The sequence below is a fragment of the Toxotes jaculatrix genome, chromosome 4, assembly GCF_017976425.1.
Source record: "Toxotes jaculatrix isolate fToxJac2 chromosome 4, fToxJac2.pri, whole genome shotgun sequence".
In the NCBI taxonomy this organism is placed as follows: domain Eukaryota; kingdom Metazoa; phylum Chordata; class Actinopteri; family Toxotidae; genus Toxotes; species Toxotes jaculatrix.
The window spans coordinates 19,075,696-19,099,302 of NC_054397.1; the positions used below are offsets into that span (position 1 = coordinate 19,075,696).

Consider the following 23,607-nt stretch of genomic DNA (forward strand, 5'->3'; position numbering starts at 1 on the left):
TAGTGCAGCTGAAGGGCCAACTCTAGTCTCCAATTCACTGCATGAGAGGACTTGTGGGTTTGTCCTCCTCACCCACCTTTTCACACGTTCACGTGGATCAAAACAGCTTTTCATTTTGAGAACTCTCTCTAAACACCTGTTCACGTTCTGAGAGCAAATTCAGACTCAAATCTCAAATGTTTTCTATAACTGATAACTGCTGCCCCATCTGCCGTTTTCTCTGTGTCCTAGCCTCTTCGGTGTGTGTGTGTGTGACAACACAATGTAACATATAAAATGAAATAACATCACCAACCTGCTGCTTTAGCTTGCTTTGGAGCCTTGAGATCAGTTCAGGTAATGAGTTTTATTCTTAAGAGCTGGTTTTCCCACACTTTGTCATCATCACCACCAAGATCATAATAGAGACAAATATTCAGACAAGTGTTTTTTTTTTTTTTTTTTTACAACATACTGTCGTAATGTACAACACATATCATGGACTTCACTATGTTTGTATTTTTTTTTTATAAAAATAAAAACACTTACGATAAAAACATGGTGTTTCACTGTGGTGTTCTGTTGTGTTTAGATCTCTCTGTGTGACTGTGGTCGGTGTCAAAGCTGTGGGTGGTCGATGTTTTGAAAAGAAGATGATGCACGTAAAGCTCATCCTGGGAAAGCCTTTTCAAGCAGTTAACATCTAGAGCGTTCACAAGCTTGTGATCCATGCACAATGGTCTATGTACTTTGCAATTTATATACAACATAGTAAAAAAAAACTACAGTATAAAGATGGGGTCCATCATACATATCGTCTAGCATCCCTCTTGCACAGTATCTTTTTGAACGACCTCCTAAAGTCATTGTTGAAGATGGTGTAAATGATGGGGTTCAGCGCACTGTTGCAGTAACCAAACCAAAAGAAGAACTTAAACAAGGTCTCAGGCACTTGGCAGGAACCACACAACACCTTCAGCATGTATGTAAAGAAAAAGGGAAACCAGCAAATGACAAACACTCCAATGACCACAGCCAGGACAAAGGTGAATCGTTTCTCCCGGTTCTGGCGGCCCTTCCAGCGGCTGCCTTTGGTGCTCGGCACCTGCTTTTGGACATCATTGTCCCCCGGTTTGATTTGGCTCAGTTTGGTTTTCCCCTTGGCTGCTTTCTTTTTGATTGAGCAGGGATTGTTCACTTTGTGGTCAGATGACGACGACTCCTCAATGTCCATCCCGTTGACCTCTGCTTTCTCCTCATCTGCTCCTCCTTCTCCTTCCACTCCCTTCCTCAGCTCGATGTCCCCCTCGCCATTCAGTTTCTCGTGGCAGAGGCGGTCCTCTGCTCCCACGCCATTCTGCTTTGGGTTGGTAGCAGCGATGTTGGACGTCTTTGTCATGTCCATTTGCTTCCTGTCTCCTGGAGGAGCCCGAGTCCTCTTTTTGGCAATCTGGTAGATCCGCACGTAGACCAGGACCATGATGAGGCAGGGGAGGAAGAAAGAGCCGATGCAGGAGGAGATGACGTACCACTTATCATCATTGATCTCACAGTTCTTTTCCTTGTTTTCTTTCTCCATGGTGATTAGAGGTGGGAAAGAGATAACTGCTGCAATGACCCACACGATGAAGATGATGCATTTAATGCGGCGTGGCGTCCTCTTTAGGTTGTACTCGATGGCCTGCGTGATGGACCAGTAGCGATCTAAGCTGATGGCACAGAGGTGGGCAATGGAGGCAGTGCAGAAAAGAACGTCAAGTGCCAAATATATTTCACACCACACCTCACCAAAGTACCAGTATCCCATGAGCTCATTGGCTAAGGAGAAAGGCATCACGAGGGTAGCCACCAAAATGTCTGCTGACGCCAGAGACACCAAGAATAAGTTCTGCGGAGCCCTCAGGGCCCGGCTTGTAAACACAGCTATGACCACCAGCACGTTACCAAACACTATCAATAAGATCATGATCCCCACCAACACGGTGAGTGCAAGGGACACCTCGAGGGTGTACGGGGCTGCCTTGTCTGTCTTGTTGGTGTTGTTATGCTGCTCCATTGGAGCAGATTGGGCACCTCACCAAAGTGAGTTCAGCTGAGGTTAACAAATATCAACCGATGGGAAGAACAGAAGAGCTAGTGGCTCAAAGCAGGGTTGTGAAAGGAAGGAGGTGAAGGCTTTCTTGATTCTTCTCTTTCATTGTGCACTGCGTCCACAAGGTCAAGCTCTTATTATTTATAAGGCTGTCAGTTCATCTGAAAATATGAGGAAACGAGAGGAACAATCAGATCTTTCAATGCTGCACACTTACACTTTGTATTACCTATTATATCTTTTATGACTGTTATCAAGCATTATATCAGCTCTCTCCCTTGACTAACAGAGGGTAAAAAAAAGGCAAATAACGTGTGAAATAATCTCACCTGAAGCAATGAGCGGTGACACAACTTCGTCCAGTCCCAGGGACGCACAGGGATTGGAAAAAAAAAAACTGCGGGTAACTTCTTAAGGCGAATCAATAGGAAGCAAAGAAGATCCATGTGGCACACGAAGCGTCAAGTCTTTCCTCTGTGTCTCCTCTCTCTCCCCACACAATGATCCCTGTGCTGCATCTAGTTGTGCTCAGTAGCGGACCTAATAGAGCTCTAATCATGTTATCCCGGGCGCTGCCGTGCTGCTGTCTGCGTGTGGAGTCTCTCTCCTCAGTGTTAACCAGTGCGCCACTCCCTCTCTTTATAGCCCGCACGCTGCAAAAAGTGTCCCCGCTCACCGGGTCACCGTGCGTCCCCGGAGTGTCAACATCGACAGACATGTGGGTCTGACAACATGGGACACCGCAGACAATAACATCAGCAAGCAGGAACAAGAAGAAGAAGAAGAGTGAAGGAGTGACAGGAGGTAAAAGGAGGGAAATGAACGAGAAGGAGCCAGAAAAATATATAATAAAATGTGTACGCACACACCTGGACATAGGCTACATAGAGGTACAGCTGGTGGACAAAATAACAGGTACACATACAGTCTACAGTGTGGTGGTTCAAAAACAATATAATGTTAAATTGCTTGTTATATTAACTATACATGTCTATATTAAGGTTTATATATATGGAATGCTATGCAATTCATAATACTGATATACATATTAATGATAATTTAAACAATATTAATAACAATAAATGTATAAAAACACCCTCACAAAGAAAATAAAATCAATTAATTCAGACAAATACATTACAGTTAGAGTGTAGCTATAAGATGCCTGAAACTCAGTGAGGGGAGTAAAAGTGCACTAGAGAAATTCAGTAATCAAAGGTACCTAAAAACAGCAGGGCTTTTATTTTTCATTTGATTTCTTTTTCTAAAGCTCATCAGGAAGTTACTTTGTAAGTAAAATAAAATAATGTGTCTGAATTTTGATCATAATTGTCCTGTTGCTGCACACTGTTCAATTTTATCCACTTAAGCCTAAATTTGGTTGGTGTAATTGCAAATACTAAAAGCTGCAGAGAACTTTAAAGAATCTTCCTTATTTTCTATGAAACTGAAAATAAAACATGAAACTCAGAACTGACAGTGAGATCAACTGTCAGTATCTACTTTATTTGTTCTTTAGGAAATGCCTGAAAAATAAATAAATGGAAATGAATTCTGAAAATAAATAAATACATACGTACATAAATAAAGCACCACTAAATTTTTTGCTTGACTTTAAATAAATAAAGTATTTAAAGAGAAAACCTCTGTTGGGACAGACATTTTTTGCAGTGCAGCAGCTGGACTCCGTTGCTAAGCAGCAGCCAGAGCCACACCACCTGGATGTCAGCAGAGGCGTTTTATTACTTTGTCCAAACTTAATTTATTTATCCACCTTTTACACTTCATGTGCAACGCAGGAGGGAGTCCCTAAACATTGTCGGGAGCGGACCTCGGACTGATTCACAGACCTGTATTTGATGAGGGTTTGCCCATAGGAAACACCTGACTTGATACTTTGGTGCTTACAGATGTATCTTGGGAGCAGTGATACAAGCAGGTGCAGGCTATATTTCATCCTCAATGTGCCGAGGTCTGCGTTTAAAAAATGTAACCTCTTGCTGGGCAGTCGTGAAGCTTTCCTCCGTGTGTATTTTGTCAATCGGCAGCTTTAACACTACTCAGGCGAAATAAAGTAAATTATTGTCTGAGGCCTGTGGGTCTAACCTGCATCTAAACAACCTGGTGGGGAGCTAAGGGTCAGCTTTTTACTGTTTCCCACATAAAATTCTTTAATCATACCTATTTTATAAAGCAGCACAGGTCCTCTCTGTGTGTGGACAGCTGAAGATGCGTAACATGATGTGTATTTGGTGAATTCAGTGTATCATTTGGAGTCAGTTGGTGCTAGACAAATATTTAACCTTATCTGACACATGCATTAATTTGCCCAGTGCTGTTTAACTAGATCATTATTAGCTGTCATATGATTTGTACATCATGTCCACAAAAACAATCTCCATCTTGCTTACTTTCCTCACACAATTAAGATGAGGCAGATGACAGCAGACACAAAACAGTTTAAGTAAGGTTATTAACTGTTTTTCTTCCAGTCCATTTCTGGATCAAGAAATTTGATTTGGCCGAAAATGTAATAAACGAGCAGTAAGTGAAACAATGTGCTGAGTGAGATTTTGACTTTTATTAGTCAGTGTAAAACTGGCAAAGTCAAACTCTCAAGAACTATAAAAATAAATAAATATTTACTGTTAGCTGTAAAATGTTACTAAAATGTTCAGTTTTATTAGAATACTAGTCATAGTAAACAGCAAGTTTTATATGTCTTATACAAGTTAACTGCTTTAGCTTGAATATCAGCTTTTAAATTACAATCCAACACCCATTCCCTCCTCTTTCATGCATTCGTGGTTACTGTGCATCCTTCCAGCAAATCAACAAAAAGGAAATCTACAGATTTGACCCATCAGGGGAGTAGTCATTTTCCAAACTCCCAGAGTCTTTCTGGAACCGGAGCCCAACTCATACCACAAAGGTTCTGACTCTTAGTGACACAGTTTAATGTATTGTTTGTGTTCCTCTTCTGTGGTAAATTTAAAACTCACTCGGGGAGGTTGGACTTGGAGAAGGACATTCCTGAGAAACTGTGGGAGGACACAGAGTACACTCGTCATCATCAGTGTGTGCCGGACGCGGTCACACTCAGTGTGAGAGACTGAGCATCGTGTCCACTGGATGAAAGCATCTCTGATTTTGTTATGATGCTGACTCCGTTCGTGATTGGTACCACCTAGGTCCTGCTGTTCTCACACAATGCCTCTGAGATAAATTTCCATAATTTTAAAAGGTGGCTTGATGGGCTTTACTCAGGGTGTTTACACTATGAAATATTTCTAAAATATCACTATTTTTATAGGCCAAGGATGAACAGCAGCAATGGAAAAAAAAGGAAAAAAAACACTAGATAAGTGCTGAATCTTTGGTACAATTCTTCAGCTTGTCTTTGCAGAGTCACAATGTGCAAGTTTGTTCCAAACAATGCACTTATCTCTACTTTTCCTGTCTGTTCCATTTGTACATAACGGTTTAGTCTTTTCTTTTTTGCCTGTCTGCCCTTGATTATGTGTCTTTGATTTTACATTTATGCAATTTTTGCTCAATATTCAAAATTCTCTTATGCTGTAAGCACAGTTCCTTTTGAACTGATGATGTAAATTATTTGAATAAAGAGAATTTTAAAAATCACTCTTTTAGATGTTGCTGAATGCAGTCTCTACTTACCAACACTGTACGGCTGTAATTTCAAGTCCAGGATGTTTCCTAGTAAGAAGAAGGCCAATTAGTTAAAGATGCAAAAATGAGAAATTTATCTAAAGGCAAACATAACCAACCAATAGATGAATTTATACTTGGGTTTGACTGGAGTTTTTCTTTCGAGGACATATAAATATATGCTCTTGTAATTTGTCTTTCCAGGAAATTAATATTTGAAATACAACACTACGTCTAATTTTTACACTTGTTATGTCATTCGTTTATTTATTTATTTATTTAAAACGTAGTGATTCAAGTTTGGGGGTAAAAGAAAGAGGACTCCCTTAGTGACGCACCTGAGCATAAGTGGGCTGAATGACGTCACTCACACCTGGTCCGGCAGCAAACGGAGGCGTGTCACCTGACCCCGAGGAGGGAGGACAGCAAGGCGGAGGGGGCGGACTTTCAAAATCTGTAATTGACACACATTTTCACTTTGCATAAAATATAACCTAATGGATTATTTCACCTCCGTTTGACCTGTGGTGTTTACAGCTGAGGTCATAAACCACCAAGTATCTGAGAAACGTGTGAAAGGCTTTTAACTGGAGGTGAGTGAATATTCAAAGCGCCCACCTGTGAGACACACACACACACACACACACACACACACACACACACACACACACACACACACACACATACAGAGCTCATTTCGGTCTGATAATCCTGTCTGTCCAGGCTGGTTAAATAACAGCAGCCGTTCATCCGCTGCACTGACTGACTGTTTTGGGGTAAACATCGTCTGCTCTTGGCGCTTGTTGATGCATGAGGGCGCAGACAAAGCGCAAGGATACAGTGACACCTGTCGTCTCCTGTAAGAGCCTCCCAGCTTCAGGAGGGCGAGTCCGTGGGAACAAAAAGAAAACATAAAAACATGGCGTTTACAGAGAGAAAATACAAGTCACAGCTTGGGGACGTCAGTCCACTCAGGGTTTTTTCTTTTAGGTAACCTACTTTTGTTTTTACAGGTGATTTCGCTTAAAAAAGGCGCAAAACTCCACAATTCAGTTGAAACAAGACAAGATGATAGACTGAGTTCATTTGTCGGACATACCTTAACCTTACCTTTAAGTTGGCTGCATTATAGTACTCATCATGCTCTCAGTTTTGGAGAGATAGACCATCTTAAAGTCAGCTTTCAAATACGATTAAGACTTTGATTCACCAGCAGGGGGCGGTGTTGCACTGGAACAGAGACATCGTTCAGGCCACTGCAGAGAAATAAAAACATTTAATCAAAATACAGTTGTGGCCTGCTGCCCTTTAAACAACCTTACATTACATATTCTGTATTGCACAGGTGATGAATGTGATGGGAGATTAACCATAGGAACCTAAATCAATGAAGGGAGTAGGATTGTGGACAGACTATGAATTATATGATCGATCTGTGATTAGGTTTTGTTTTATTTTTTAACATTTTAAACTACACCTTCAAAAGTTATGTGAGTTAAGTAACAGAATTGTTGATCTAAATATTTGCAAAAGTTTTAAATTCTGTGTTAGAAATGGTAGATGGAAAATACAGAGAGGTTAGGAGCACTGTGTTTACCTCGGCATATGATTCTCTTTAGTGTTAGTTTTTTTTTCTCTGAAAGACACTTTCTGCGACTTCACAGGAAAAAGGTAAAAAGGACGGTAAAGTTATTCTAATACATATTTATTTACAGTGTTTATGTAAGTACATTTCTGCTGTTTTTTTAAATATATATTTATGAGTATGTTTTTTAGCAAGTTTAGAATTTCACTGCAAAGTTGAATAATATTCAACTTTGCAGTGAAATTCTTAATATCAGAAGATTCATATCAACATAATATGTTGATATGAATCTTCTGATATTAAGTTTAATTTGAATCTCTATTAAAATAGAAATTTCCAGGGTGTCCATCTTAATAGAGATGTGGGTATAGAAAAATAATAATAAGTAATAATAATAAAAGGCAGCACAAAAGATTTGATAACTGCAGACTTGTTTAGCATTAGCTGTTTTGTGTCTTAGTACCTTATTAATCTCTTCACATGCCGTTTCTGGTGTTTTGTGGAACTGAAATCTACATACATCATAAATTTGTAAATATTTATCGGTTTATTACAGTTAAAAAGATGTATGTACATACAGAACGTCACCAAACATGGTCATTTTCACTCATTTGCAAAGTAGCACTCTGCAACTAGTTGGTTTCAGGATAACTGTCTTACAATGGGGCGGCATTGATAAAGTTTGTCATTTACAACCAAGCACACAAATCAGTGTTTTTTGTTTTTTTTTTTCCTCTTTTCCATTTGCCAAATAATACTTAGTAAAGGCATATAACCAAAATAAAAACAACAGAAGGAGGCTTAATAAAACAAATTGTTGTTGAATTGCTGGTCCAAATCCAAGTTCCTGCTGCCAACCTGCGGCTTTGTACAGTATGTACACAGGTAGAAACACCTCAGACTGGATCTTGGTCACTGTGGTTAGCAATGGAGACTCACATAGAGGTAGTCATGTCTGCATCTGCTCGTCCAGTCAAGAGACAACTGACCCAAAAACTTTTGCTTCAACGTCTGTTCAATCCGTGGACCCAGATCCCTTTACTGACATTAAAGAAAGAAATAAAGAAACATGATTATCTGTCTTTGTTGATTAAATCAAACGGTCATAAAGGTTCTGCTTGGTGCACATAAGGCAGTCAAGTAAATGTATGGAGATAGTATAGAGGGGTGTGTGTGTGTGTGTGTGTGTAGGTGGGACTCAGGGTTTCAGGTAAGTATGCAATGGGAAAGAGCAGGCAGCTTCACATTAAAGGGCTATTCCACCAAAACTGACTTGGTTTAATCAGGAAAAAGTGGACATTTCTGCAGTTATGTGCTCTCAATGTGAAGGTAACACAGGTAACACACAACACCAAGCTGAACTATCTAAAAAAAACAAAAACAAGACAAGAAGAGCCAGAGCTGCATTTTTTTTAAGTGTGCCCATTAATTTTTCAACAATCTCAGAGTTTTGATGTCACATAATTTTATTTCTCCTGATCTTGCAATCTCAATACTCAAATCTGATATGACTTGTGAAGAAAAAACATACGAAAAAAAAAAAAAAAAAAAGGAAGAATCTTGGTAATTTCTCTTGAAAAAGATCTGTCTTTGCAGAATAACAATTCAAGTCAGTTTTGGTCGAATTCCCCTTTAATGCCAAAGACAAGTGAGACGCAAGCTAATGCACATCCACTTGATAGCATAATGGCATTATCTTCCATTGCACTCTTAATCTTTTTTGTAAAACTCTCATTACATTACCGATTTTGTAATACTGAGTCTACCGTAACGTCAGATTACTGTACAGAGTAAAAGGAAAAATAAGACAGAAAGAAACTAGACCCAAATTTACATTGTAACGACCAGTTGCTTGTCATCAAGTACAGTCAGTGGCCATAGACACAAGGAATAGCCAAACAAACACATAAAAAAAGACCATTAAGGCTGCTTGTCAATGTAGATTAAGTAGGATAAGCATTGCCACACAATGCTTCAATACCCTTTGCAATATACAAAAAGGGAGCATTTGCAGATACACCAAATAGCCACTAAATCGAAGTCCTCTATGCAAAAACGCCCGATTCTGACCCAGACAAATCATGTCAAATATGTGTTCAACATGCTTGTTTCCTGTACAAATAACCAGGCAAGAAAAAGACAAGTATGTATGATCCAGAGGGGAAAAAAAACAAAAAAAAATGAAACAAAATAAAAAGCAAAAGGTCCGAAATGACTTCGATCCTGCGATGCTCTCCATGGCCTGAAATCACAGACAATAGAAAAATAAACACCAATTATACTCCGATTATTTTGGACGCACCAGTATGCAGTGCGTCGTCATCACTTTGATCCAACGACAAGGTCACGCCTTTTAACTGAATGGGCCAGTCGGTGATCTCCATCTCCTCCACAGCACATTAAAACTACATTCCAGGATCTGATAAATGCTCTCCGGTCGATTAGCCCAGTTCAGTTTCTGTCCCCACATCATCCTCTGCGTCTTCATACACTGGCATTCTCAACCTTGCAGAATGGCACATGAAAAAAGTAAAAACAGAGAGACTTGAATGTAAAAATGGGTCACAGCACTCTTGCTGCATACCTAATGCACATCTCACCCTTGAGTACTCATTGAAGGCATTTTTCACACAATTGTTTACAGCTAAAAGTAAATAAAATACACAAAACAAAACAAACAAAAATCTTCCAAAGCTTTTATATAAAACCCAGGAATGCAATGCCTCCGGTGTGTTGTTGAGCATGAACACAGAAAGCCCTTTTTACAATTTTTTTTTTTTTTGTCTTTTTTCGACAGTCTTGTACTGTAACTGCGTTAAGCTCAAATATGCACCTTGTTGTGTTGTCTCATCGTTGTGTCCAAACGATTTGATCTGTGTGAGAAACCACCGGGCCAAATCGAAAAGGTCAGTGGATTTGTCCCTCGTCAGGTTTTTTTTTTTTTTTTTTTTCCCAAGTGAAGTCTGTATCAGTGTTGGGAGTGGATCATTTCCCACCTCCTGCCCTCCCCAGCTTCCCGCCCCCGCCCCTGTCTTGTACAGCATATGTTTCAGTCCACAAAAAGCAGCAACAGGTTCTGCTGGTAAATTAGAAGCAGCAGTACATTGTCCCCCCCTCCCAATACCCAACCCTACGCAGAGGTGAGCTGTGGCATTCTCATCACTCAGGCCTCCCGTGGAGGAGACCACAGCCCACACAAAACACACCAAGCTGCTGCAAAGAAAAAGTAGACCCACACATTTCAATACAAAACAGAATCATGATTGAATATAGAATTGGGATACAACACATCTTCAAGAAGAAAAAAAAATGTTTGGTTTGATTACCTTTTGTTGGGAGTTTTAATGTACAGTCACTTGAAATAATACTAAACTGAATACACATTTCATCATTTAGGAAAAAGAAAGCACTAAATGTAAATTGATTTAAAATAAACAATGCTGATCTGAACTGCACTGAGCCGTTTCACTTGCGATGGAGAAAGCAGGACATGGGAATTTAATTTTAAAACCATATCATAGCCACACAGACCCTTTTACAGTTGGACAGGATAAAATATCCCCAAAGAAAACTACTAATAAATTCTGAGCCAGTGAAACTCAACATTTATATTTCATTGATACAAATTTACATGATAAACCGTTAAACAGATAAAATACTCATTTATGAAACAAAAATGCCCCCATTCAAAATAACCAATGAGAGGCTACTGTGTTTTAATCTTAATATAGAGGGTGCCAATGTCTTTAAAAAAGTGCATAAGAGCAGCAGCATTGCTAGGACAGTGTGGGACAAAAGGAGATATATATAAAAAAAAATTATTTAAATCAAGGGAACATTTTTCCATCATGTAATTAAGATTCTTGGGAGACCCTGTTAAAAAAAAAAAAAAAAAACAAAAACCGCAGAAAAAGTAAGGATATTAACAAAAAAAAAGAAGTGAAGAAGTGTCAAGAAGAATTTACCTGTCAATGTTTTATTATGAAACCTTGTTTGAAGCTCTGATACACTCACCACTTGCTCCAGAAACCCAGATAACGTCTTTTTAAAAACGCTTGATATGTTGGTCGTTGATCAACTGGATGACAGCTATGCAGCCCAACACTGAAGATAATATTAAACAAGTAAACATAACTAAAAATTGCACTCAAGGCAACAACCAGGATTTGTGTGTTTATATTATATATATAAACATCTCCTATCATTTATCCCATCACCTATGCATGTTTGACTTTTTTCAATACCTTTTTGTCACACAAAAGCAATATAGACGGGTGTCACAGCACCACCCGCTTTGGAGAAAAGTCCAACTTGCTTTTTTTTTTTCCCCCAAGCATGTATGATTGGCATTTCTCATATGTGTACATTACTAGCTTAATGTTGAACAACCACTGCTGCTATTTGTTAAAAAGATCTCCAATCACCCTATTTTACAACTGATATCGCCTGCTTTAACAGATTAATGCAACAGCAAAAGGAACACCAAAAAAAATTAAAAACAGCAGTAATAGAAAAAAAAAAAGAATTATTGAAATAATTTATATCTTTGTATTCTCATGGACAATTGTGTTTAGAAATGAACCACTGGATCACTCTAAACATAGGCACAGTTTTAATAAACAAAAAAAAAGCCCTAAAACGTAAAAAAAAAACCAAAAAAAAACAAAACAAAACAAAACAAAGATTGTAAAAATTATAAACACACCATCATTAGACCTTTGTTCTCTATGGTCAAGAAGCAATTAACATAAGTTATCTTGAGGAAGGATGATAAAAAAGGGAATATCAAAAGAAAATATAATAGGATGACAGTTAAAATTACGGCAGCAGCAGTAAATGTGAAGTTCAAAAGACTTTTTTTGTTTGTTTTTGCATACAATTGTATCCTTGCTCACATAATAGATGCTTGTAATTACTGTAAATACATTGGCAATGGGAGCACGGTTTATATGGTTAAAAGACTTGCCACTTAGCTCACAGTTACTCAATATATATAACTTTATATATCTTCAGTTTTGGCAAAGAGATGGAAATATTTTCCTCCTGTATGATTCGGAATGAAAGATGAGCGGGGGGGTGGGGGGTGGCTGGGGTCCTAAAATGACCATGATAAACTCTGGAGCAACACAGAAGTCAAGTCTCCAAAGATTCACCTTGTTTCTGCCCGAGGATGGTGAAAGAAATGTTTTCCTCCTCTTCCCCCTCCTTTCATTTGCCCCCGACACTGATTGTGGCGAGTCTGTTTTCTTTACAGTGTATGATACACGTAATGGGGGCCGGCAGGCGAGAGGGTGCAGAGCAAGTGGAGGGTTTGGAGTTAAGTAGGACTGGGATTGAGCTGCTCTTGGCTCAGACCATGGCACGGTATGGTCCCTGCATCTTGAGGAACTGGATGATGAAGGAGGGGCCTCCCGCGACAATCTGTGGTGGCAGGTGGCTGAGGGGACAGTTCTCGATGCTCATGATGGACAGCTTGCTGCAGAGGGCTAGCTCGAACGGGAGGCTGTGAAGGTTGGGGTTGTCATTGAGGTACAGTTCCTCCAGGTTCTCCAGTGTACCTGACGACAGACACCGGGAAGCTTTAGTTAAAGCGTAAACTGTAGTTGATTCCTTCAATCCATGGAAATGATCTGAGACATACAGCCTCCAGAAACTACATGTCAATAAAATAGGATTTCTGGGAATAAGAAAGTGTCTCTTGCCAATCTTGACTCTACAGTTAGGCTAAATTTTGCTGCCACTAGATGATATTAAACATTAATTTGAGGAAGTTATAATCCAAATGAAACAGTATTCTCTTAATGCATCACAACAGAATTTAATGAACAATGACACTCAGGTCCATGATATGAAAAAAAATTCTTTCTTAATTCTAAAGACTCCGTATTTTATCTGATAGTCAGTCCAAAACTTAAAGATATTCAGTTTTCAATCTTATCTGACAGTGAAAAGCAGCAAAATCCTCAGTTTGGTACTTTTGACTTAAAAAAAAATAAAAAATAAATAAATAAATAAAACAAACCCAACTCAAATGGTTACTTGGCTGTCAGAATAGTTGTGGTTAATTTTCTGTCTATCAACTAATTGTTTCAGTTCTAATTTACTAGTTTGCCCCACCTGTGGAAAGACGATAAGCCTGTGTGGATGAGTTCTTAAAGAAGCTAAACTCTGGCACCAGCCAAGGGCAATCTTTAAGACTGCCGTGGCTTTCATCCAGTCACCCAGATACATCTAAGACCATCAGCAATGATACTAATTATTAGCGATGATGTACATATATTTTCTACTGTCATACTAAAAATGTATTGTGTTGTCTAAAGGCAAACTAAATACCTCCAAGCCACAGGTATCATTCAATTCTGGTCCCAGTGTGAATACTCTAAAAATAGAACCACCTTTACCTTCTTCCTCCATAATCTCCGGCTTTGCTCTTAACCTAAGCAGTAACCAGCCTAGCTGGGTTGGACCAATCGCTCGGAAGAAGAGTCAGAGGTGTGACACACTGTGGAACGGTTAAGCTCTTAAATCCTGATGGTTAATTTTGGCTTTTATCAGGAAACAATGTTGCACTTAAAATCAAAAAAGCTGAATGAGAAATGAAATTTTCCATATGTAGAATCCGGTCTTAAATCTTTAACCAAATGATGGCACTTGTGCCGTTTGCTCAAAAACTAACTGCATGCATATAAACATGTAATGTTCATGTTTTATACCATTATATCAGAAGTTTGTGTTTAAAACTACAGGGCAGTGACCGCGACAAGTATCCAAAGACAAAAGAAGAATTATGTGGTTATTTTATTTTGGCAGCCAAGTAGTCTGAATCCCAATTTCCACTCATTTCCCAGACACAGAGTAAACTTCACTCACAGTGAAGTTCTGGTTCTCCACCTTCACTCAAGGAAAGTGATGTGATAGTGTGTGAAGCATTGAAGAGTAAAGTAACACTTTTCCAGCCCTGAGCATGTCACTGATATTAAGTACAGAAGCTGATGAAATGAGCATCTACCAATCTCCTCGGGAAGGTGTTGCAGCAGGTTCTCCCCCAAACCCAGATGAGTCAGGTTGGTGAGGTGACCGATGCCTCTGGGTAACGTAGTCAGCTGATTATTTGTCAACACCAATTTCTAATGAGAGAGCACAGGAAGTTTTTGGAAAGACCTGTTACTCAGTGATAAAAAAAAAAACCTCACATTTACCAGTCGCAGTTAGCAAACATACGGTGGAAACAAAATTTATCTCTGTAGCTGTCAAGACAATCAAACCATTTATCACTAAGTTATATGTAACAACACTGTCCACTCAGAGAGAACTGCATGCCTGCAAAACTTACCTGTAAATCTTTAAGATAAGCAATTTCATTAGGTAGAGATTCCAACTTGTTTTCCTCCAAGTCGAGCTCTCGTAGCTTTCTCAAATTCCCAATACCATGTGGTAACTTCTTGAGAAGATTATTGGACAATATTAACACCTGTGAAGACAATGATGTTTTTCACAATCAGGAACAGGTCTAAAGTGGAACTTCACCATCATAACACACAACATCCTGAATGTTTTTCCTTTTTTTTTTTTCAAAGCAATAAAGCAATCACACCTGACACAGTATTATCACATTGTTTTTAAAAGGATATCAAATAGTCCATGATGACATTGGCAAAATTTTGAAAAGCCCACAGGTATGCTATATCACACTGCACCACTGATATTCATGTCAAACAATAATGATTAAAACATCTTTAGAAGAAACTGTGTTGTATTTTTCAGCCATATTTGCAGCACTCAATCTTCAGCCAACACTTGGAAGGAAATAGGTGCGTGCAGTAGTAACGATTTTAACCAAATCCAAAACCGACTACCATGAGTCAGAGTTGTTAAGCAAAGCCTACGGCTATCCATGTTTATTACAGCAGCCATTAGTCTCAAGGATTCACTCACAAGATGAGGGCTGTAATGAGTAGACATAATGGCTCTGTCACTTCTATTCTTACTTAATGGTTGCACAAAATGATTTATGTACTGAGACTTTTTACTTGTTCACTGAACTCACTGGATACTACACTGGCAAGCTTAATTCCTACTATACGCTATGTGTGTAAGAAAGACTCACCTCCAGAGAGACTAGACCACAGACGTCCTCGGGGATCTTTGTCAGCTGATTAGTGGCCAGGTTAAGCTCGACCATGCTAGTCCATGTGCCAAAGTCCAACGGCAGAGACGTTAACTGGTTGTCCTGAGGCAAACAATGGCATACCATTATTAGCAAAATAACAGACAATTCACAGGGTCAGCACAAGGACAGTGCTGTTCACAAGGCTGAGCAGACCAGTGGACTATGTCAGCTATGTTACCTGGCCCCAGGATAAAATGGTTCCAAAGGATGTTTAAATCCAAAGTACATCCAGTGTTGACATACACCAAGTATTAAGTTAAAGACTTTTAATGCCTGTCTGGTTAGAGGCAAGAACAATCCTCGATGTTTAGACAGTCTTAGCTCTGAGCCATGGTTGGAACAAATACAAGTCAATAATCGTTCTCTCAGTTCCATTCTACGGTGTAGAGGTACAATTAACTTTTAACACTTTTATTTCAGGACTTCCCTCACTACTACTGCCTAACCCTGAGGGATAGCTGCTTTAAAATACGTGTGTACGGCTTAACTTTCTAATTAAAGATGCATCACTGGACATTGTTCTGTTTTAGTGTACAATTATTTCCACCTTTACAGTGCCAGCTCAATTAAAATCAAAAATGTATCCAAGGTCAAACGCTGAGGACCAACAAGACAGTGAATTTACCACCTCAGATTTACATTTCTCACAACAAATAACCTAAGATTTAAAATCTCTGTATTTGTCATGGTTTTAGTTTTTGACAGTATAGTTCAAATACAACACTGAGGTCTAAATTCAAGCTCACATGAAGATATTTTGACATGTCACAGTCGGGAAAAGCACAGCTGTGACCAAAAAAAAAAAAAAAAAAGCTGAATTCTGTTTAGATACTTCAGTTTCAGGGTCATGGTATTGTGCATGCTGGCTCACTGTCATATTTAGGGCTTCAGTGAGAACTACACACGAATATTCAGAGATTTGAAGGCTCTCTTGGCATATCTGGCACTCAACTTTTTGGGGGTCATCTTCACAAATTTCCACATGCTTGACTTTTCCGACATCTTGCTAGCATAGTTGTAACTTGTAAGCTTGTGAAATGGCCAAGTGTCACTGTCCCAGTGTCAGCGCTGATAGTGTTAGATGAGAGCTGTGACACACAAAACTGTCACTGAGAATAACTAATAATAAATACACATTAATAAATCATAATTAATGTTAGAGTACGAATTCTTATCTCATTTGGGATTTTTGTGGTAATGCATATATAATAATAATATAAAAAAACAGTGATGCTGTGATAACATCTGGTTTGGGGAAAACAGTAAAAGTATACGGCAGACAACACCTTTTTTTTTTTTTTTTTTAAATTTTAAAAACAGCTGACTGGAGAATTCATCTCACAGAGCTAAAACATGCACATGTTCATACCTTCATGTTAAGCTTGCTTAACACTTTGGCCCTGGAGAAGATACCAAAGGGGATCTTGTTGATACGGTTGTGCTCCATGTTGAGGGAGTAGATGGTGGAGAACTGGGATGGTCCACCCACAGGGTATGACTGGAAGCAGTTCCTCGCCAGTGTTAGACTTGTCAGGTTGACCAAACTTGAAAGCAGACCCTGATCAAGTACAGACATGACAAAGACTGAATGATCAGGACAGGACTCTGTCACTGTAGGGTGTGATTTTTACACAGCATGCATTAGCAGCCCTCAGACATACACAACAATTTAAGTGGATGAGTTATATGCATGGTAAACAACAAGTACTCAAGATAACCCTGCAGTTTCTGAACAGTCCTTGGTGCTAAAATATCTCAAGGAGTGTGATTATGGTGTGAAAAGGTTTCTGGCTAAGGTGTACCAATGCATACACAACTTTTTAAAAAAATGTATATAATAATAGAGCACAGATACATTGGGGTTGAGGTTCCAGGATGAATTTGATGTTTGTTTTTACATTTTAATAGTGCTGAAGGAAACAACTGATGTCAGCTTAATAGAAAGTAAGTCTGAAAGTCATTATTATTTCCATTATTTGGTATTAGTCTTGAGATTAACTTCCAAGTTCTACTTACCTCTGGCAACACTGAAATGTTGTTGTTTTCAAGGTTTAGCTCCTCCAGTTCTCGACATTTGGCTAACGATCTGGGAATGGCTGACAATCTATTATATCTCAGACCTAAGCGATTTATGCTGGCCAGATTGCCTGAAATGACACCAGAAAATATATTAATTTTTTTCCTTTGTAACATTTAAAAATAACTGGAATCAGACTGATAAAGTAAAACAAAAAACATCCATTACACATTGGCAAAGACACAGTAATTTATTGCTTTTGAATCCTAAAATATACTTAAGTTACCTATAGTCTCTGGGAGGTCCAAGAGCTCATTGTGCTGCAAGTCGAGGTTGGTTATCTGTGTGCAATTCCCAATCTCCTTCGGGAGGTGTTCCAGCTGGTTATGGGCAACATCCAGAGTAATAAGGTTGCATAGCTCCCCTGCAGAAAGATGCACACAAAATTTGTCTTGGTATTACCTGTGAAGAGCTTTGCAAGACTTACAAGACCAAGTTTTATAGGCAATCTCTCTTACAGCACAATGCACTATAGCCAGCTGGATTCAGGGTCCAGCACAGTAAGCGAAGGTTGACATTATGAGCACAAGATGACCTGCATTCTGGATGGAAATTAACAGTAGTGGAAATGCTATAAACCTAATGGTTGCCCACTATCTCCACAATAAGGTGTGGTCACCATGAAGAAAGATCTGCTTCTTGCGCTACTTAAATCTGAGGAATTCGTGCTGTCTTTACACATCAGTTTTACTCACCTATCTCTGCAGGCAGCTGTTTAATCTTGTTCTCGCGGATACTGAGCATAGTGAGCTTGGAAAGGTTTCGGATGTCTTTCTCAACTGTTGTGATACGGTTAAAGCGCAGGTACAGCGTGGTCAGAGATGTCAGCCGGTAGACGACAGCCGGTATCTCTCTCAGCTTGTTGTGCCGGAGGTCAAGCATTCGAAGCTTCTTAAGGGAGTCCAGGGAGTCAGGCAAACTGGTCAGGGAGTTCTCACTCAGGGCCAAAGTGACCAGGCCTGATAGGCAACCCACCTCAGCCGGCAGGCTCTGCAGCTTGTTGCTGTATAAGTAGAGTTCAGCCAACTGCGTCAACTCCTTGATGGAGGTGGGCAGCATGTGAATGGACCGTTTCGAAAGGTCCAATCTCATTGAGTTCTCCTCCCGGCACTTGTTAAGTTCTTTGATCACCTCGGCATTACTGGACTTCTTGCGTGTACCTGGTGCCGGGTTTGGCCGCTTTATTGTATTGTCAACGGAGAAGGCAACACCCGGTGTTGAGCTGCTGGTGTCCTTCTTTCCTTCTTTGGCATCTTTCCCTTTGGTCTTTGTTTCTTTGCCACCATCCTTGACCAAGCTGGCCAGAGCCTTAGCCTCCTTTTCCCTTTCTTTCCCAGCTGGACCACCTTTGGGGTCCTTTTCTTTCGAATCTTTTTCTTTGCCTAAAGTACTACTCATGTCGACGTTATCGGGCCTCCTGTAGAGTTGCTCATGGGAGTCTCTCTTGTCAGGTTACTTATTTAGGGAAAAAAGGGACACAGACAGCCAAGGAGGCTTTTAAAGAAAACATCCCTGTGCAGGCCCACACATTTATGATTATCCTTGAAATACAGGCCTTGTGATCCAAAGGGTTTTTGGATAATTCTGATACTTTTTTCCTTTGTTAAAATGCCATGGGAGAAGAAATCCTTTGAAGTAGCTGGATTGTGGCATCCATGGGCCACATGCTGAAGTGTCTGAACTGCATACAATCCCAGGACCTTCGGACAGAAGTTCTTTTAATCCCTTGAAGATCTGCTGTTGAGGAAAACATTTAATTGTAAATCACATTCACAAATTTCATTTTCACACGTCACAAACATTCTCAGCATTCTGAATGTCAACAGTTGTGTGGTCAGCCTGAAAAGGTGTCTGATCTTATAGCCCAATTCAATTTCAATCCTTTGTTTGCTAGCTCTGGCAGGCAGCATTGAAAAATTCCCCATTTCGCTTCTCACTTGCACTGTGGGAATGATGAGTGAGTGAAATCAAACAAAAGTAAGCAATTTCAAATGCTTGAGAGTGATGACGTCCAGCAGAAAACACTGTATGCAGGAACATTTGGTTGTCAATTTCCTCGTTTTGCGTCTGCTTCAGCAACATTTTGCAGGAAAACCACACCTCTAAAGAACTGCTGTTAGTTGAAAAGCTTTTTTTATGCTGGAAAGAAGAAGAGCCTGCTCAAGTCTTCATGCCACAAAAACTTCACACTGACACTCCTCTCCCCATAAATAATAAGCATAAAACCATAGGATACTGTATAAAATACTACCAGTTTATTCAAATAAACTATTATTTGAACTAAAAGGATCAACTCCTGTGGGCTAAATGTGCAATGTAAGCTGCATGTTATTGTAAAAAATAAACAAATATGATTTAAAAAAAAAGCCTTTACTATATTCTTCCTTATACATTGCGACAGAAAAAACAACACTTCAACAGGTTTGGTGGGTTGTCAGTACCATGAGATATGTGGTACTGAGCATGCCAGTCCACGCAAATCTGTTGAATGTACTAAGCATAACCTCACACCAACTTACTCCTACTAAACAAACATGGCCCAGCATGTGTTGACATTTCTGTAAGCCTACAGCCCCACCTAAACATGCATTCAGGTATTTAGCCTTCCTCTACAGAGTCTATAATGCAACAATCACACTGAATATTTACATCTCAAAAGGCAGCCAGATGAAACACACAACCCTCTGGACCTTTACATGACAAACTGAGCCAGAGTGTCTCTGGCGGCCTGTCTCTGTTTAGTCTCTGTTGCTGTAGTACCTCGGCGACTGTGTAAAGCTCTCCAGCACTAGTACAAGCTAAGCTGTGGCAAAAAGAGAGTCAGGTTTGGCTCTGGATCAGAGCTAAGTGAAAAGGTTAGGACTGCTGAGAGTAATCTTTAGAAGTGGCCTTCAAAGCATGAAGTCCCCACAACAACAGGTCATATGACCTTTTGGCTAAAAGAAATGTTGGGTCAATAGCAGCACCCCTAACATGGCAGAATGCCTGACAGTGTGTTCTGTAAATAAAAAAAAAAAAGGTATCCACTGTTTTTTTCTTGTCATGAATGGGGAGATGAATATCTAACACTGGCTGTAATACGCATACCTGTGTACAAAATAATTATTAACATAAAATGAGAATAGCCAGGCCAGCCCAATTGCTGGGGCTATCTAAACTAAACTGTGCAAGCAACTTCCTTTTATGGTTGTACTCCCTCTGTCTCTGCCCTGGTACATCATTCTGTTTATAACAAACTGAATGTAAACGTTATCTGTATAGATTTAGCTCTGTAATTAAAGACTGCAGTTTTCTTAGAAAACTGCAGTCCAAGACCAAATGAGACCAGAAGAAATGTTTCAGATCCAACCGAGCAAGTTCATTTTCTAGTTTATAGTTACTATTTGTAATGCCATTTTCAATTATCATATTAATACTGACATCTTTATCAAAGATAACATGCTTGGCAGCTCATGCAAGAACTCTTTGTCTTTGTCCAGGTCATGAAAACAAAATATTAACCAAACTGAAGCAGACGTGCTCTTAGCTGCATCCTTCAAATGAATGCAGTGGTTTCTGCCAAACAGCACAGTGGTTAATATTCAGATGACCAAAGAAGCTCTGACTTCACAAAAACGAAAGGAGGATGAAAAAAAAAGTGGGTAATAACTGTGTTAGGAAACCACAGAACGAGGGGTTCATGAGATTCAGTAACTTTTCCATCCCTGACAAGTTTAAGAAAGTGCCCACTTGTTGTTCTTGAATGTAGTGACTAGACTGTCTCAACCCCCATTATTTGTGTACAAAATAGTGGAAATAGTGGAATTACTTTGTGGCCATACCATTAAATCTTCTGATCAGAAAACAGCACTATTAATGGGCGCTCAGAATATGTATGTCTCTATAGCCCTTTCACTGACCCACACCATACATCCACCATACAGGTGTGGGGGAATCATTGTAAAGATGTCACTATGGTGTATGTTGGCCAAAGCTATAGCAAAATGTTAAATTGACAGGCAAATGATCCAACTGTTACAAAACCTGCTCGCATTTTGTGAGTTCCACTGAGATAGCACTACTCATTCAGTAGATGTAAATATGAGGCTCAACTCGCACACAGCGTTGAAGAAAATCTAATGGATATCCCTCAACACTAACAACATGACCATAAAGTGCTACTGCACACTTGGACTTATAGCCAATATAGAGACTAATGAAGTTTCCATTAAGGATATCTTCAACCCATCTGATAATGCCAGTGCATTTGGGCCTAAGCAGAAGTGTCTAATGTTCCCTAGCATTTGTTAATCCATTACAATGCATTTTAGATCAAATTAGAAATGCATCAAAGTTAGTTAATCCAAGCATAAAAGAAAGAAGCACGTGTGAAGTAAATGTAACAAAGTGAGCTGCTGTGATATGACAAAATGCACTACAGATTCAAGAAATATCGAAAATCCCGCTCCTGTGTTGCTACTCGACTGTACGGTATTGCTCAAGTAATCAATAAACCAGGAATAATCTGGACATGTCAGTATAAATCGGTATCCGTGTCGCGTTAATATTTAAAGCAAAATAGCAAAACAGAGGTGAGGTGGCAGCTATCAGCTACTGCTGCTACACACAACTCCACGGGACGCAGCTAGCTTGATGGCTACGTGAGCCAATGACAAATCCTTTGAAACAGATTACCGTCAAAACGGTACCAGGTCGGAAAGTCAAGTCGCCTTCCAAGATTAATTAATTTACACAATATAAACACCTGAGGTATACATAGAAGGGCTGCTGATACTGTACGATCACTGCTATGACAGTAATAGCCTACCTTGACGCGGACAGTCATAATGCTACACGTTACGGTTGGACTGTTAACCCAACTAGCTAACTTATGGTCGTTAGCCAACTCACGTAGGCTGAAAATGTCTAATGTTGACCAAGCCAGCCGAGAAACTGACTGGGAGAAAATACATACAATGAGTATCTTCAGCGACCAATCCTCAAAAAGGGAAAAACACACTGGCCAAGCCTGTTAAAACGACTGACAACAAGGCAGGAAATAAAAGCAGCTAAGCTAAACGTCAACAGCAAAGCAAACGTCAGTTATACCAGACTGCTAACTTGCTAACGCCAGCTAGCGGACAAGTTAGCCCACCAGCTAACTGCATTTTAGCGAGCGATCAAACGAGAAGAGCAGTATCACGATCGGGACAAAACAATAAAACAAACGACTTTATAGTATGTATCAGACCTTGAAAAGGATGTGTAGATTTCCCCCGACACATTTACTCACACTCAGCGGTTAGCTTTATCTCAAGCACAGCTAACTGTGTGTGTAGGCCCGAGCAGAGAAGCTGACGGACGCGGACCGACCCGTCCGCCGTGAGTCCGACCGAGAGGGGAAACCTCCGCTGCAGCCAACTGAGCGCAATCGGGCAGCAGACACCCGAGGAGCGCAGCCAGCGCAGGCACTTTGTATCCCAGCACAGCGGCAACTGAAGGCACACAAGGTGCCGACTATATGCAACACAGTATCTAAGAGCTGTTCCCGTACTGAATATTAGCCGAGGAAAAAAAGAAAACACTCTGAAAAACAGCGGCCATTCCGAAGCTGAACAAAAGAGTGCGTCCGTACTCGCCACCGCAAAATGACACTTTAGTGTAGCACACACCGTAACAGTAGGCGGACGAGTGTATTTTCTCTGGAGTGATGCGTTACCGAGCTGAGGAACGGGGGTAACGTCCACCGTTAATGTGATAATATAACTGTTTTACCTTCAGAGGTGTGACTCCGCCATCCTTACTGCTTCCTCCTCTTTTCCTACACTGCTGCTCTGCTCCCCTCCCTCCCTTGACACCAAACTGCGTCATTCGCACGCCTAGCCAGTGTTATCACGAGACTTTGAAACAATAAAATATTCCTGGACAAACACTGGCATATAGCACACACACACACAAGTAAAATGAAAAATGAATTATGATATATGACAACACGGACAACACGGTCAGCTTAACTAGATGCTTGCTATATTTGTTGTATATATCTGATTACGTTC

The 23,607-nt window shown here is 39.9% G+C and overlaps 2 protein-coding genes and 1 long non-coding RNA gene across 4 annotated transcripts; all 3 read right to left on the reverse strand.

Annotated features, from left to right (window-relative positions):
* Positions 1-327: 327 nt before the first annotated feature.
* adra2a (adrenoceptor alpha 2A) lies at positions 328-2,743 on the reverse strand. The gene is made up of 2 exons (XM_041037174.1): positions 2,401-2,743; positions 328-2,232 (listed from the first exon to the last, which is right to left on the reverse strand). The coding sequence occupies exon 2, from the start codon at positions 2,033-2,035 to the stop codon at positions 785-787; it is 1,251 nt and encodes a 416-aa protein (XP_040893108.1). The 5' UTR covers positions 2,036-2,232; positions 2,401-2,743; the 3' UTR covers positions 328-784.
* Positions 2,744-7,991: 5,248 nt separating this feature from the next.
* LOC121180596 lies at positions 7,992-10,381 on the reverse strand. Its single transcript, XR_005893956.1, has 2 exons — positions 9,628-10,381; positions 7,992-8,366 (listed from the first exon to the last, which is right to left on the reverse strand). It is a non-coding gene; the product is annotated as an uncharacterized LOC121180596 (long non-coding RNA).
* Positions 10,382-11,570: 1,189 nt separating this feature from the next.
* shoc2 (SHOC2 leucine rich repeat scaffold protein) lies at positions 11,571-23,390 on the reverse strand. Of its 2 annotated transcripts, none has more exons than XM_041036150.1 (9): positions 23,327-23,390; positions 18,268-19,309; positions 17,799-17,936; positions 17,512-17,642; positions 16,865-17,053; positions 15,433-15,555; positions 14,659-14,796; positions 14,335-14,452; positions 11,571-12,883 (listed from the first exon to the last, which is right to left on the reverse strand). In XM_041036150.1, the coding sequence occupies exons 2-9, from the start codon at positions 18,968-18,970 to the stop codon at positions 12,675-12,677; spliced, it is 1,749 nt and encodes a 582-aa protein (XP_040892084.1). In that variant the 5' UTR covers positions 18,971-19,309; positions 23,327-23,390; the 3' UTR covers positions 11,571-12,674. The 2 variants fall into 2 exon arrangements, with proteins under 2 accessions (XP_040892084.1, XP_040892085.1); XM_041036151.1 differs by having other exon boundaries at positions 18,268-19,306; positions 23,327-23,369.
* Between the last annotated feature and the right edge of the window lie 217 nt (positions 23,391-23,607).